This window comes from Talaromyces rugulosus, chromosome IV (assembly GCF_013368755.1).
Source record: "Talaromyces rugulosus chromosome IV, complete sequence".
Taxonomy (NCBI): Eukaryota; Fungi; Ascomycota; class Eurotiomycetes; order Eurotiales; family Trichocomaceae; genus Talaromyces; species Talaromyces rugulosus.
This window is the reverse complement of record NC_049564.1, coordinates 2,858,485-2,874,126: the sequence shown is the minus strand read 5'-3', so window position 1 is coordinate 2,874,126 and position 15,642 is coordinate 2,858,485. Positions and strand designations below refer to the sequence as shown.

Genomic DNA, 15,642 nt, shown 5'->3' with positions numbered 1-15,642 from the left:
TCGTTCAAAACTAAGTAGGCTACTTTGGAATACGTTTTTCTGTGGGAAGTCGTTATTGATTTCACATGTTCCGTAACTAATAGTCGAAGGTCCCCCTGGCTTTTTGTTCCAGTGTGTCTTTGATAGCAGCGACTTCTTCCTCTGAGAACTTATCATTTATACGGACCGTGATGTAGATACCCTTATTGCCCGGACCTAGCTGTGAGATAAAGTCAAGAATACCCCGGGCCGTGAACTTGGAGGTCCCGTATAAGCGGAGAGTAGTGAGCTTCTCCAAACCGAAAAACGACGGCCAAATGTCATCATCCATATCCTTCCCATGGAAATTCAACGTCTCGAGGTTGGGTAAGCGCGGCAGAGCCCTGAGTTGGGCTGGTGACCCACGATCCCATAGCTGGAGCTTGCGTAACTGGTTTAATTCCCCGACGGCCAGCATTAGGGTTTCGATGCATGAAGTTCTCCAAGCAAAGCTGAGATCTAGGTACAGCAGATTCTTGCAATGGTAGATCCATTTCGCGACAGCCGGGATCATCTCACCGCTGCAGGTTTCTGGTGACAAACGGAAAATGCGGAGAGTTTCAAGGGCCTCGAAAGCCCCGATGGTCGGCAGCTCGATGAAGGCCACTCGAGGAAGACTAGGTAGGGTTAATGTGGTAAGTGATTTTGAGTGGCAACCAATTGCACGGATAACACACGGTCCATAACTAAAAGCAACCCCGAAAGAAGTCAACGAATTCGGACGGAGGCCTTTGAGAACGCATTCTGCTTGATAGTCACAGGCCCTGTAATAATGTTACAAGCTTGCGAATTTAAGATTTATACATTGAAATCATTTTCTGAGACATACCAATAGTTCACATTCAGCTCCTTGAAACTCGGGCAATGCTCGCATATGCTTTCTTGAGCGTTGTCGCCCAAGAGATAACTATGCGAAAGGGAGAGGGACTGTAGATTAGGCAAGTGGCTAACCCAGGCTCTGAGTGGAAAACAATCATCTAGAAACGAGTATTAGCACGTAATCTTATGATTTAGAGTGCGTGCATGCAGTCATACCTTTCCCCACGTTCCCCACGAGCTTTGTGATCTTATACGCCTTTTTAAAGATTACTATTCCGCATTAGAATAAAAACGACGAGTTATGTGTATTCGTATATCCACTCACATGGGCACAAAATATCCATCGCTGTCGTTGCAGTTAGATCCCCCTTTGAAAGCTTTAATCTCTTGCCACCAACGTCCTCGTTTTCGCGGTGCATGAGTTCATCAAGATCCCTGATAAAAAAATCACTGTCTCATTAGTGCGCTTCTGTAGACCGAGCTTCGAAACTTACTCGTTTATTGATCTTGAAAGCATATCCCTCAGACTGCCAAGATAAAAGGATTTAATGTATTCGTAGTAAGGTAGATATGTCCTGTCTTTGCACATAGACAGGATAATGGATCGCCACATGTTTGCACATTTGCGTGCATTGTTCTCTTCGTTTATGGAGAGCCGCGGCTCTTCCAGATCTCTTGGGGGTGTTCTATAAGATGTTAGAAAGGCGAAAAAGATCTGACAACGCAAGTTACTAACTGATACAGAGAACTCAGAGCTGGTTTCGTCAGCGATTTGCAGGTCAATGCGCATTGAAAGAGGTCCTCATAGTCGCCGGTAATGAGAGCACTGACTGTGATGTTGTCCAGTATCAGGAGGAGCACGTCGAGAGGCAGATCAACCATTTTGCCGTGAGTTTGATGGTGAGTGAAGAAAGAAGAAACGGAGAAAATACTCAGGAAGAGCCATTTTATATCCCAATATTTATTGCTTTTCTAAAAAGGAAACTGTTTGTGGACGTTTTGTCAGTTTCTCTTCACTGACAGGAGCGGTAGTACTGCCTACAGCTTTATTGGCCAATAAACAAAGTGGGGTCAACATACGTCTTTGTCTTCACTCTTTAACCTCACCATCCACACCGACACCAACCAACACTCGTCTTTTAAACGCTTAGCATGGCAACACTGTCGTTTTCTATGGAGCCGCCCGCGCTGTTTCGGCTGCACGACGCGCTTGTGTGTCTCACCAAGTTCAACGAAAGCGTGTCGATTGAGGCCGAATATGACATGGTAATTAGATCGAGAGGGCCACCATTTGCCTGGAGCTGACTTGTGTTTTTTTTGTCTTTCTATTTATAGCTCCGTTTCAGCGCATTGAACACGGCGAAAACTGCATATTCGTCTTTTGTCCTCGATTCAGACAAGTTCTTTTCAAAATACTCTTTCAGCCTAGCTAGAGGCCAGAATGCAGATCCTTTCTCGTGCCAATTATACCTCAAGGTACGTTTCTGGTGATACTGGTATTCATTTGAAGTCTGACTCTGATAGGCATTGCTCTCAGTCTTCAAGGGCCGAGCTAGCGAGTCGCGTGACAAGGACACTGCAGTAGAACGCTGTGACGTGGAACTCCGCGATACTCCTGACGATCCCGAATGTAGGCTGATTATCAAAATGATATGTGGTCAGGGTGCGTTGAATCTATTTGCATATTTGGCTTCAGCAGGCTATTTATACTTGCAGGCGTCGTCAAGTCATACAGACTCACATACGAACCGATCAATGTGCAACACGCCATGTTTGATCAATCCAGAACGCAGAACCAGTGGCGAGTCGAGTCTAAGCTCCTTCGGGAGATTATCGATTACTTTAGCCCCTCGGCGGAGCAGCTTGACATGTATCCTGATGGCGGTAAAGCCGTATTTACTAGTTTTACCAATAAAATCACCGACGGAAAGGGTAGCTTTATTTTTCTTTGTTGGTTGAACTACGCTGACACACAAGCTAGAGATATTGAAACAGCCGCTGCATACATCTGTAACGCTTGACAGTAAAGATTTCGATGAATACATGGTCAAAGACGGCCTGCACGTTGCAATCAGCGCCAAAGACTTCAAAGCCGTAGTCATCCATGCAGACAGCTTGAAAACGCCGATTACCGCACGGTACACGCGGCCCTGTCGACCCATGCAACTGACCTATAAGTCGGAAGGAATCGGAGCCGAATTCACTCTGATGACGCGAGGCGAAGTTGATGACAACGACGACGACCAGCCAGCCTCATCATCGAGACCGGCATCCCAGCTCTCTGCCCGGCCGGCAGCTCAGCGTGTGCCTGCTAGTGGAAGACCGTCAATGCCTCCACCGACGCCGTCGGCACGGTCTTCAGCATCTCGGCCGTTGCCTCCTCCGCCTTCTCGGTCTGAGATTATTTCGACGGATGCGTCGAGGTCTGCATTTGCAGACCTAACCGACAGTCTCTTTGTGCCGGCAGACGACGACAGACAGTGGGATGAGCAGGACTATGAGGAAGAACAGGAGGATATCTTGACCTGGAACTCCAAGGTCGAAGCGGTTTGTTCCTACTTTTCAAGAGTGAGTTGTACTACTCATTCTGATTGCTGATTTGTTTAGGGTGCATATCATGAAGGCCGTCCACGGCCACTGACAGACAGCTACCCATCATTCCCATCAGAGACGAAGCAGCCGGATCCTGACGAGACGGCCATTCCGCCAACGCAGCGTATATCACAGGTCCGGAACCTCGGTCTTTTCGACTGACCTAGAGGATAAAATCTTGTTGATACTCAGCCACGAGTCGTCACAACCCAGCTCGTCGCACAGCCAGCAGCCACGCGGACTACGCGCTCATCGTCGGCCAGCGACAGCGGAATCTCATTAACCCGGTCCTTGACGTTTCCCTGCGCGTCCACCGCCGCACCACAGTTCCCATGCTCGCCCCACCCAAACGAGACAACCGTCAGATCGGACAGGAGTGCAACAGCATGCTCACTGCCCGCCGCGAACTGCGCGACTTTTTTTTCGGACAATGAAGACGGCGGAAGCTGGCCGCGGTCGTTGCGGCCCCAGGCCACAAGAGAGTTATCGGCAGCGTTGTGTATATAGACTCCATGCCAGCTTGTAGAAACACGCCCCTTTTTGAGGTTTGTTTCTGCAGCAGAAGAAGTAGCACCAGAAACAATACCCCATTTATCAGACCCAAGAACAACGTATTCCCCAGAGGCACGGCCGACAACAACCGTAAACTCCCTTCCACACGCGGCGCCATCTGCGCGAAACGATACATCTTCAATACTAACGGGCACCCACGCCGCCTTTGATGCTGTTGCTGAATGACCCAACTGCCCCTTTCGCGCAGCGCCCCAGCCGTAGACATGTCCATTCGACAAGACACAAACCACATGGCTCATTCCGCTAGCAATAGCCGTGACACTTGACCCTGCCGGAGGGAAATCGGTTATAACCGTTGGTTCAGCAGCTATCTGACAAGCTTCACCAAGTCCCAATTCCCCTTTCTCCCCCGATCCCACGACATAAACCTCCTCTCCGCACAGCGCTACAAACACCGTCGCAGCCCACGACGCAGATACATCGGCGAACCGATCCACAACACGGCCATCCGCCAGCTCAAGCCTAACACGCGCAAACCGAACCAACATTCTTCTTTCTTCCCCGCCCAAATCAGTTTCAGATTTAGTTGTAGAAGGAGAAAACGAATAATTAGAGTTTACATCCCCAACTCCACAGCGCCCATCGGCGTTCATTCCTGCCGCATACGCGGCTCCACTGGCGTATAGGATGATGGTGTGATTACCGCCTGCGGCGATGCGGCGGACCCGATCTCTATCTTCATCTATAACCTTATCGGGATCGGTATCGATAGTAGTATCACTACCACCACCAGTGCTACTGGTGGTGGTGCTATCGTCAGGTCTCGAGAAAAAACAGCGCGTTGGCGTGCAGACGTCGTCCGTGTGGCCGATGCCCAGTTGGCCGGAGCCGTTGGAGCCAAAGGCATATACCGGCATTTTCTTTTTTGCCTGTATAGATAGCTATGGCTGTGGGTTCTTCATTATTGATTTGCCTGGATTGTGGATTGTGAGTTGTGGGACGTTCGCCAGAGAAGTGGTGGACTGGAATGTAGTCTTCGATCGATGCCCCACCAAGTCAGGGTGGGACCGCCGTTTACGGGCATCTTGTCTCTACTTCTCTACGGAGTACTACTATGCTTACATCATCTATTTAAAGATCATAAAAGGTTAAAAAAATAGGCAAGAATTATAATTAGGCTATTCACAGCGCCAACTAGGCATGGTCGTGGCTCTAAAAAGAACAGAACCAAATGCGAACAAATTATCAACACGAACTAATCACACATGGATATCTAATCTGGGTCAATGGGGGTAAAAAAGGGAAAAAAGATGCATGTAGGCGCGAGGCCGTTTTGGGCAGGTAGACCGAGAAGGTAAAAAAAACTACTTCTCAGTCACAGCCTCGGTAGTATCACTTTCAATCGAGTTGGCGGCAGGAGGCAGAGCAGAGAACTTTTGGACGGTCTTTTCGTTGCCACGGAACATTGGGCTGGTACGCTCAAAGTAGGTGTGGACGTGGCCTTCAAAGAGGTGCTCCTCAGTGTCGACATCAAGCTCGCCGTCCTCGTTAGAGAGCTTGCGGGAGATGCCGGCCTCCCACTCGACACGGTAGTCCTCCAGCTTTTGCTTGTAGTCGAGGTCGGCGTCGTAGTTCTTGCTAACACCGCGGAAGCGTTCCCACAAAGACAAGTGCTGAGGGTGGATGGCGACACCATGGTAATCGTTCTCACGGCCCTGGCGGATGTACCACCAACGGCGCTCCTGCTCCTTCAGGTCGAGACCGGTGGTGTCAGGAAGGAAAAAGAATGTGACCACCATGCCGGCAAGACCGAACCATGGGACAATGTAGAAACGCTGCTGGACGGTGGTGTACGAGCCCATGATAGCGGTGACCAAAGCACCCAGTTTGCCCCAGGCAGCAGACATACCGTGAGCACTGGCACGGATAGAAGCCGGGTAGCATTCGGCGGCGACAACGAAGGTGACACAGTTGGGGCCGAACTGGTTGAAGAAAGAAGACAGGAAATACATGGCCTGGAAAGAGTGGATGTTTTCGGACGAGGTGTAGTACTTGTACTTGAAGCCCGGAATGATGAAGAAGATGAAGCACATGAGGAAACCCACCTGCTGCATCCACTTACGGCCGTACAGCTTGTTATCAATTAAGAACGAGGCAGCATAGTATCCGAACAGGGAGACACCAATGTTGAGCAAACTGTAAAGCCAGTTGGGCATAACCGACTTCTCGTTGGGCAGGATGACGGCAATGAACTGAGATTGGAACAGCTTGTTTCCGTAGAAGAACACATCATTGGCGAACCAGCCAGCCGAAGTAGCAAAGAGACGGAAACCAAAGTGCTTGAAGGTCATGCGCAGAGACTCGACATCGTAGCCAGTAACCGAGGCCTTCTTCTTGATGGCCTGGAGCTGGTTGGAGGCGCCCTTCATGTGGTAGGCACGGTAGTAGGTGAGCCAGAGAGTACCGACAGCAGGAATAGCGAACGAGACACGGTAGGTCCACTGGGCGGAGAGAGGCGAGTATGGGGGCTGGCTGGAACCGGAGTGGAAGATAAGGAGGAGCAGGATGAGGATGACCTGGTTGAGGAACTGACCCCAACCCTGCATGAGGAAAGCGCTGGTGACCTTGCGGCCACGGTGAAGGCGATCGTCGCGGGTCGAAACACGACCAGACCCAACAGCGTTCTCCATACCGGATGTGGCAGTCATGGGGTATTCACCACCGACACCGATACTGTAGAAGAAGAGAGACCAGGCGTAGCAGATAATCCAGCCGTTCTCGGTGAGACCCCAAGCAGCAGTCAGCATCAGCAGACCGACAAACATGATGGCGGCATCCTGGATCAAACCCCAGCGACGACCGATCCTGGACAAGTTTAGCGAGTGGAACGACAGACAGCATTGAGACGTGTGCAACTTACATGTCACCCAAGTAACCGACGAGAATCTGACCAACGATGATACCAGCAACTTCGAGATAGTTGATCGAGTTGATCCAGTTGATGTTGCAAGTGGTGTGGTGCTTCCAGCAGTCGGGGAAGGCGGCCTGGAGCAGCGGGGTGACATTACCGATGGAGAACAGGACATAACCCTCCAAAAGCAAACCGGCACCGGGTAGAACCATGTTCTTGAAGTAGAAGCTGACGGGCGACAGAGGATCCTCCTTGATCATGCGGCCGATGGTGCGCAGCTCGCGAGCAGCCTCCTCACGGTCGATCTTGGAGACAAAGCCAACTCGCTTTCCGATGGGCAGATCGGCCCAGTAGACGCCCTCCGGAGTGTAGCTGTCGTCGGGACGGAGCAGCTTGTCGAAGGCGTCCTTCTCGTGAGGGTGCATGTCCTCGGACTCGGGGTGGCCTCCCATGTCGGGGCCATGGGGAGGGTTGGGACCGAGAGTGGTCATTGTGCTGGCTGGTTGAATTTCTCTGTACCTGCTCGTCTAGAGAGAGAAACGATCTAGATGCAAGTCAGCACGCAATTACTCTTTCCACCGACGAACACGAGTTCGCACAAACGCACCAAGAGCCAAGAAACGCGACAATAGCCAAGAGAAGTGGCAGAAAGCCAAGGCAGATCAAGGCGAGGCTTGAGAGTTGCGAGTCGTCCGGCTTCCAGAAACAGAGCGATGGCGAGGGCAGATCTGGTTATATAGACAGGGCGTGGGCGGGGCTGGCAGAGGCACGTTTTGGCATGGGGGTCGCTGATATGCCAGCGGAGCGCACAGCTCTCCCCTCCACCGTATGGGCCAGCGCCGATGGAACCGAGTTAAGCGCAGCCATGATGGGCCAGAGTTGCAGTTGTTGACGGCCGAAGCTGGCGATACTGCGAAAAGGGCTCTCCCCAGAGCCGTCGCCCAATCAGCGCGGGGCGTCCGCACACGTGTGTGCAGCGGCCGTCTTCATTGCTCTTTGCGGGCGCCCTCATTGGGCCTAGCGCGGGGTCGGCTGCAAGCGTCATGCTGACCGTCGCCGCCGGGTCGCTCTTTCCTTGCGCAAAACTCTGCTCTGCGCCTTCCTCAAGTTGCCTCTCTGCGCCTACCTGAATCAGTGGATACGAATTGTATTATATAAGCATGCGTCGCTAAGCTTCCTGCACCTGCTCCTGGTCACGCGCGCTGTGCTGTGCCTGTCCCGACTTCCGTCAACTTGCATCGTGATAATATTACTTGCGATTCGATCAACGATCTAATTGATCTTTTTACCGCCAATCCCGAGTGCCCAGTGACAGCCTGACCCTGGAGTCCCGCTTTATTCTCGCTGAGACACGAATTATACTTTCCACTGCCGGGCGAATCATCAAGCCTCGTTCGACCATGCCACGCGCGCCCTCTCGCTTTTGTTAACGATTGTTTATTATTATTATTTATTGTTATTAGTTAGATTACCTACTTCATCTTCCTATCACCTTTTGTTTTTTTTGTTTCTTTTTTTTTCCCTCGTGGGTGCACTCTTCTCCACGGGCTGGCAGTTCATCGCGAGGCTGACTCGAGTTTGCTAGATGGGTTATTATTGGGAGCTTCGAACCGAGCGTCGGTAGGCCCGGAGCTAGCCGATCCAGCTTTTCTAGCATGCATGACAGTATGCAGTCTATGGGAATTATCATTTGTCGCTGCTACGATCTTTTTTTTGCCTGGTGGTTCGTGGACTAGGGGCCGCCACGCTGCGACCTGCGTACTACCTACTACATGCGACTTGCGAGTCCGACTTGCCAGGGGCCGCCGGGATCTTCGCGTCGATGTCACCTTGGGAAATTGTCAAGGATGTTTCATATATTCTATTTATTCGAACTGACATGCACCAGATCGACGCCGGGGTTCTTTAGAGTCTTGGTCTTACGTATCCAGCGGTCATCGATTCGGAGCTTATGAGCCGCCTTGAAGATGCCAAGCTGTACTACAGCATCAGCAAATTTAAACTCTCGCAGAGAGATGGAAACAGACGCCCGACGACCAGGGAACCCAGTGTTTCACCGGGCAACAAAATTTTCAGCCGTCGCCACCAAGCCTCAAAGGAGATGGGTACTCGATTCGTACTAGAACGGAACGCCCACATTCTTCTAGCCCATGCTTGACATTGCTTGTTCATTGCTTAGCCGCCTGGTGCCTGCATTAGGCGAGTCTGCCTGTCACTTTCCACTGTCATGGAGGGTGGATCAGATGTTCTCGAACGACACAACACGTGCGCCACTAGCCATAGCCCACTCGGTGGCACCCACACCAACCTGTAGCCTTCGTAGTCTCTCCAGTGGTTGGCTAGAAAAAACTCTGCCTCCTGGTTCCGCGTTCCGAAGTGTTGCCACATCCATGGTTTGGCAAAGGCACAGTATTTGAACATGCATCTATATACTACCAGTATACACTGACAGAAAAGCTATGTACTGCATATAAAAAGATATAAATCGACAACAATAACAATCCCAACCAACAACAAAATTCCAACCCCCTGGTACGGAGTGCATAGAGATCAACCCATTGTTGACGTCGTGCGAATAGCCTTCCCCAGCCCATTCCCCACTCAGTCTGTGCTTTTTCAATTGCATTGTTTCCTATTCGCGGGTGGCTGCGGGAGCCCCACCCACGTGCACCCCTCTGCTCCGCTGACTTGACCAGCCAGGACACGAGAAGCGAGCTAAATTTTATTAGTATGCGCTAGCTGTATTGGGGATAGAGTGGGGTGCTATTTATACAGTGACCGTGACAGTGACAGTGACAATGACATGAGAGGGCTAATTACGTACTTGGCACGGAGTACTCCGTAGTTATATGTAGTAGTATACTTGGGAAGCACGTGTTGTTGACAGCTTTGACTCCTTTGAATCTTTGACAGTCCTGTTTTATTCCCAAGTTGTTTAGCCTCCAATAACCTAGTCTTTATATCTTAACCCAGTGCTCAATTTTCCCAATATTATCCAATACGTATTTATTTCTGTCTCTTCTTATGCTCTGGTCAATATAACCTCGTTTACAGATAAAACACGCGAAGCTTTCGGTAATACGCCTTTTATGGGCATTATTGATTTCGCTAACTTGATACCCCGAAGCTTCAATCCCCCACCAGGCCTTATGAATAGACCAAAGTGGTCATACACGACTCCATCGTTTCCTCCGAGTTAGGCACGCAGGCCAATTCCATCGTGATCCATGTTGACGAGGATTAGAGTTGTGATAAGATAGACCGGTGTGGTTCTGATGCCGAGACTGAGGTCCTAGCTACACCAAAATTCTGGGATAGTCTAAGTTAACAATGCTCATTTATAGCATCTTTATATTGCTAGAGTGGATGTGTTATGACTGAATTGTGACGGCTGAGGCTATCACTAAGGGAGCCTTGTGCAGGGAAGGGTAACAACCCTAACCCGCGGTGCTAGATCTGGGAATAGCCTCACTACGGAGCTACAAAGGGTCAAGCCTGTTACATATGCCCACAGGATCAAACCTTCCTGCGAATCCTTGCAGATAAGTTCCTTTCTCATGCTTGCTGTCTTAGAGAACCGCAACCCTAGATAGGAATCAAACGTCTTCGGAAGGTACGTCACATGAATTCGGTAGATTCATTCTTGCCACCCTTTGGGAAAAGAGAGCTGCATTATTCTGTCAAATCTATCTATATCATAGGTAGTACGACTAGGGTCTCTTTTGCCGGTCAACTGGGATACACATGTGCCTTATGAACACCCCAAACAATAATAGCCCAGCTCTAGGTACAATTATTTGAGCCCTGCTGTTATTTTCCTTCGGTTCTCTTTCTTTCTTTTTCGTTTCCCTTCTGGTTTCATATTTCGGAATTAATTTCCAGCAAATAAAGCTACAATACCGCGCATCCCTTTGTTTTCTCAATATCCCCCTCTTGTTATAGCTAGTCGTGATTCTGACTGAAACTCCACAAGCAATAATATAGGATGCTTGCAGGTCTAGGGCAAGTCTTTTGGCCTCTTACCATGGTTGCCCCCCGGTTCCGTTTATTGCCTGTCACAACGTCCTCCAGCCATGACATCCGCGAAAATATCAACGATATTATCCCTTCAATACGTGCTCTCCGTGAAATCGGTGGAACGGCAGGCATGTCTGTTGGAGTCATAAAGTATGGCGAAATCCTGCTTGAGCACCACCTACACTTTGCAGACGTTGAAAGTCAGCGAGTTGCTGAATCTACAACGCGATATCCAATTGGCTCCTTATCGAAATCTTTCGTCGCAGCCACGGTCGCGCAGTTGGTTCATGAGGGCCAGCTCCAATGGAACGAACCCATCACCACATACCTACCTGAGCTCTCTTCCATCGCCGGCCCAATGCCTGCTGACCAGCTCACATTGATTGATCTCTTGTCCCACCAGACAGGTCTGCCCGGCTTAGATGCCATGTGGCTTGGTGCGAATAACGAGATTAACATACCCAAGGATTTTACTGTTGCCATGTGCAAGCACTTGCCAGCGCTATACCCAAACCCGTTCCAAGTGGTTGTACAACAACTGGATGTACGCTCTAGCTGGTGAGATTATTGAACGAGTCGCGAATGTGTCATGGGGCCAAGCTCTAGAGTCACGCGTTCTCAGCCAGGTCGGCATGTCTCAATCTTCAGTTATCGAATCGGAAATTCCAGCGGGTTCGACAGCATTGCCATACGCAGTCCTGGATGACAAGACGAAGTGGCGGATTGGTGATGTCAGATTCACGGATGGGAAATTCATGTCGCCGGCTGGGGGAGTCCGAAGTACACTTCATGATCTACTCTCGTGGGGTGGCCTCTTAGTATCGATTCTCTAGGGCGAAGAATCGCCTCTTTATCACATAGACAACATTCTATTTGGTCACAGCTTCATCAACAAATCAGCCTCATTCGACGAAATGTACGGGCTTGGTTTTGCCAAAGTCACTCTACCAGCACAGTTTGGAAAAACAGGGTTCAACCCAGGCCCTAGTAAAAGCTATGCCGGTGATTAGATCTAAATCCAATAGTAACCTTGTCTTCTATCACAACGGTGCCCTCCCTGGTTACAACCATTGTATCATGTTGCTACCGAGAAGCAGATAGCAATCGTGGTCTTGACAAACTCGATCTCGCAAGGTGATATTGCCGATTGGGTTGCTCAAACGCTTCTTCAGGCTGTCTTGAACCTCGAGACCACAATAGATCTTCTTCCAGTTGCTCAAAAAACAACCAAGAACTGGAGAGCGGGATACTAGAAGATTGTCGAAACACTAGAAAAAGGAACAAATCCCGAATACTCCCCAGCCATCGGGTAAAGAACTCATCGGAACGTATGTTCATTCTACCAAGGCCTTCTTTTTCGAGGTATTTGAGGAGGACGGAGTTCTCAAATTCAGCATTAATGAGAAGATCTCACAAATCCATACGCTGACGCATCATCACAATGCTACGTTTTCCTTCTTGCCCTCGGCAGAGGAGCGGACGAAGCGGGGTCTGTTTCACTATGGAACTGATGCATGGTTACTGAATTTCAAGAAGAATGACCAAGGAGATGTTGAGAAGCTTACATGGGTTATCGATGATAAGATACCAGGGAGATCTTTTTTTCGCGATTCGTTGCCAGAGATAATTTCTAGGGAGGTTCTAGCCTATGTGGAGCAGACGCTGTTGTCCTTGATACTTGATGCTTATACACGACCTCTACGACTGTCAAGAGATTTTTTTCTCTGTAAAGTATAATGTCCCGAATCCTCCTAAGTTCGGCCATCGATAAGTTCAATTCATGCCATGGCCCATATGGCAAGTCTAGTCCAACTGTTCAGGTGTCTTCAATGTCATACACGCAAAATCGAAGACTAAGAGACTAAGAAATATATTTCAGAATCAACATCTACACATACGAGTATCATTCATAACATCTACATGTTCTACCTCATCAACATTGCACGTGGACTTGCCGCAAAATCTTAAAAAGAAAAAAAAAGTAGACATTCACATGATATATGATTCTGCTAAACCGACAAAAAAAAACAGAAAAGAAAAAAAAAGAGAAAAATTGGTGGAAAGACATCGAGAGGCTCATGAGTATAAGGTCCTGCCTTTTCTTCTTTTTCTTCTTCTTTCTTTCGCTCTTTGCTCTCTCTCTTTCTCTTTAACCAGTCATCAGGCCTATTTCCGAACAGGAAGATAGCTTATTCAGGAATACTGCCGAATGACGGGTCTTTGACACTTCCTCCCGCATCGCTGAGTCCCGGGATCGGTCGGTTGTACGACCAGCCGGTGAATTGTTGCTGCATGGTCTGCGACAGTCCTGGTCCATCGACATACGAGTCTCGAGGGACTTCCTCAGTGAAGATCTCGTCGAATTGGGTCGTATCCCGGGCATCCGACTGATAAATAATGTTAGCAAGCATTCCTTTCAATCACAAAAAAAAAAAAAAAAGGTAACGTACCACATTAGGCTTGAATGTCGGCTCGTACTTCCTCTGCAGAAGCTTGCGCCAATCAATATTCGAGAAGAAATGGTGTGCCTTGATTTCTGCCGCTCCGTTGGATCCCAGCCGGCGCTGAGGATCACGGTCTAGCAAACGCGTCAAAAGGTCACGAGCTGCCGGAGGAACAATCTCTGGGCCAGGGAATGTCAATGGCTCTTGAAGAATCTTGCGGTACATTTCGTTTGTATTTTCGTCATAAAACGGTGGCAGTCCCGTCAACCTGTGCACTTGTTAGTTAATTGGCCTCGAATATTTCAGCACCAACTTGCATTTCGTATAGTAAAACTCCCAATGTCCAAAAGTCCACTGTCTTTGTGTAGCCGTTTCCAAGAAGCAGTTCCGGTGCGAGATACTCGGGTGTACCGCAAAAGGCTGTCGAAGTGTCAATGTCAGCAAGGTCTCATCTTCGTGCGTGAATTTTGCCAAAAAGCTCAAAAAAAAACTCACTGTTGGTCCGATCCTCGTCCTTCATATCCTGTTTACACAGTCCGAAATCGCACAGGGCGATATGGCCAGTGTAGTCCAGCAGAATATTCTCTGGCTTCAGGTCCCGGTAGATCACCTTGAAGCCATGAAGACACTCGAGCGCACAGAGCAATTCGGCAGTGTAGAAGCGGGCTCGGTTGATATCAAAGCGCTGTTCTCTTTGGAGGTGGTGGAACAGCTCGCCACCATTGACAAATGCAAGGACAAAGTACAGCTTTTCTGGCGATTGGAAAGTGAACTTCAAAGGCACGATAAATGGGTTGTTGATCTGAGCAAGGACCGATCGCTCTGCTAACGTGTGCGCAACTTCTGACCTAGAAATGATATGTGCTTTGCGGATCGTCTTGAGAGCATAGATACGGCCAGTGTCTTTCTTTCTACAAATTGTCAACAATTCGGAACAAAAAACCCCGTAGCAATAAGAGCTGAAACTTACAGCACTTGCAGGACTTTTCCAAACGAGCCCTATAAAAAGTCAGTCAGTTCCGATTTAAACACATATACACTCGGAGCTCGTACCCTTCCGACAACTGTTCACATATAAATTAGCACGCAGAAAATATTTTGTTAAAAAAAAAGACACACCTTTAAGAAGATCAAAATCTTCAAGTTTCATACTTTGAGCTCTAGTCTCCACAAAGGAAGCGCCAACCTTGATTGTGCCAGTTCCAAACTGCAATTCCAGCCACTCGGTGCCGCGTTGTCCAGCGATCTTCTCCTGCTCGGCGGCCGCCTTCTGGTTGTCCTTTTTGCTAAGTTTGGGGTCCTCAACGTAGGGCTTCCTCTCCTCCAAATGCGGCTGCATTTTCGCCACTCCGAGGAAGATATCCTCGCTACGCCCGACTCCAGGCCGAGCAGCTGGGTTGCGGAGATATATTTGGACGCTCAATTCAGTCTGGCGGGAAACGTCAAATTTATAGGCGGTGTTGTCGCCTGCCCATAGTGGGTTCTCTGGCGTGCCGGACACCGCATCGACAAAGACCTGGTTCTTTTCGAAATCAAGGAGCGCATAGGGTAGGTACTTAGTTAGGTACCGTCCGTGGATTGTTGGCGCAGCGTTGATGCCGCTGCTGATAGACTGCGGACGAACGGGCTGGGTGTAAGAGCCCGCGGGTTGGCCGGAATGAGAAGAGGACGAATTGGGGCGAATGGGACCATTGTTGTTTTGGAAATGAGAGTCAAAAACTTGCTGATAATGAGGAGAAAGCGAGAAATTTTTGCCTTCGTGCAGGGTCACGATGAGGATACCCGGCTTCTTCACTTCCGCAACAGGGGGAGAGATCAAATCCTCGGCAGTTGCTTTACGTCCTAATTAGCATCGCCTCTCCAATGCTCATAGGTTCTGTGCACATACCAATCCCATTTGAACTTTGTGATACCACGCTCGGGGGTTGCGAGGTTGCTGGTGTCTCGTCGGCTGCGTCACCCTTGATGGTCGAAGTCGACGACGAACGGCCAAAGGACTGGGTGAGGGGAGCTAGGTGTGTCTCCTTTAACTCTGCAAAGTGTTAGAAAATGATTCCGAGTCCAAGACTGTCTTCCAGAACTATCTCCTGAGGGCGATCGACATACTCTTCGTAATTTTCCACGACATCGTGGCTGGATGTAGAAACGACGACGACGAAAGCAAGAACGGATTAATTCGAGCTCAGTCGGATGTTGTCCGGTCGAGGAGTACGTCGTTACGCAACAGCACACAGCGCACCGTTGCCGATCAGCCACACAAGAGCGATCGACGGGCGGCCAACACACCAGGCGAGGCGACTCGAGACACCTGGAGTCACGGGGGAAAGT

General features: G+C 49.5%; 6 protein-coding genes across 6 annotated transcripts; 2 read left to right on the top strand and 4 right to left on the bottom strand.

The window, feature by feature from the left end:
• Window positions 1-76: 76 nt before the first annotated feature.
• TRUGW13939_07794 (uncharacterized protein) lies at window positions 77-1,719 on the bottom strand (the record flags this gene model as incomplete). The annotated part of the gene is made up of 6 exons (XM_035490931.1): window positions 77-782; window positions 848-995; window positions 1,054-1,107; window positions 1,163-1,272; window positions 1,332-1,523; window positions 1,574-1,719. 6 exons carry the CDS (start codon window positions 1,717-1,719, stop codon window positions 77-79), a joined length of 1,356 nt encoding a protein of 451 aa, XP_035346824.1.
• A 270-nt stretch (window positions 1,720-1,989) lies between these two features.
• TRUGW13939_07793 (uncharacterized protein) lies at window positions 1,990-3,591 on the top strand (the record flags this gene model as incomplete). Its single annotated transcript, XM_035490930.1, has 6 exons — window positions 1,990-2,103; window positions 2,173-2,313; window positions 2,362-2,500; window positions 2,554-2,769; window positions 2,819-3,384; window positions 3,445-3,591. The coding sequence occupies 6 exons, from the start codon at window positions 1,990-1,992 to the stop codon at window positions 3,589-3,591; spliced, it is 1,323 nt and encodes a 440-aa protein (XP_035346823.1).
• Window positions 3,592-3,617: 26 nt separating this feature from the next.
• On the bottom strand, window positions 3,618-4,859 carry TRUGW13939_07792 (uncharacterized protein; the record flags this gene model as incomplete). The annotated part of the gene is made up of 1 exon (XM_035490929.1): window positions 3,618-4,859. One exon carries the CDS (start codon window positions 4,857-4,859, stop codon window positions 3,618-3,620), a length of 1,242 nt encoding a protein of 413 aa, XP_035346822.1.
• Window positions 4,860-5,306: 447 nt separating this feature from the next.
• TRUGW13939_07791 (uncharacterized protein) lies at window positions 5,307-7,344 on the bottom strand (the record flags this gene model as incomplete). Its single annotated transcript, XM_035490928.1, has 2 exons — window positions 5,307-6,807; window positions 6,863-7,344. The coding sequence occupies 2 exons, from the start codon at window positions 7,342-7,344 to the stop codon at window positions 5,307-5,309; spliced, it is 1,983 nt and encodes a 660-aa protein (XP_035346821.1).
• A 3,533-nt stretch (window positions 7,345-10,877) lies between these two features.
• Window positions 10,878-11,880, top strand: TRUGW13939_07790 (uncharacterized protein; the record flags this gene model as incomplete). The annotated part of the gene is made up of 3 exons (XM_035490927.1): window positions 10,878-11,428; window positions 11,493-11,650; window positions 11,732-11,880. The coding sequence occupies 3 exons, from the start codon at window positions 10,878-10,880 to the stop codon at window positions 11,878-11,880; spliced, it is 858 nt and encodes a 285-aa protein (XP_035346820.1).
• A 1,179-nt stretch (window positions 11,881-13,059) lies between these two features.
• Window positions 13,060-15,442, bottom strand: TRUGW13939_07789 (uncharacterized protein; the record flags this gene model as incomplete). The annotated part of the gene is made up of 9 exons (XM_035490926.1): window positions 13,060-13,257; window positions 13,321-13,589; window positions 13,624-13,734; window positions 13,810-14,225; window positions 14,285-14,313; window positions 14,368-14,378; window positions 14,434-15,147; window positions 15,203-15,346; window positions 15,421-15,442. 9 exons carry the CDS (start codon window positions 15,440-15,442, stop codon window positions 13,060-13,062), a joined length of 1,914 nt encoding a protein of 637 aa, XP_035346819.1.
• Window positions 15,443-15,642: the final 200 nt, after the last annotated feature.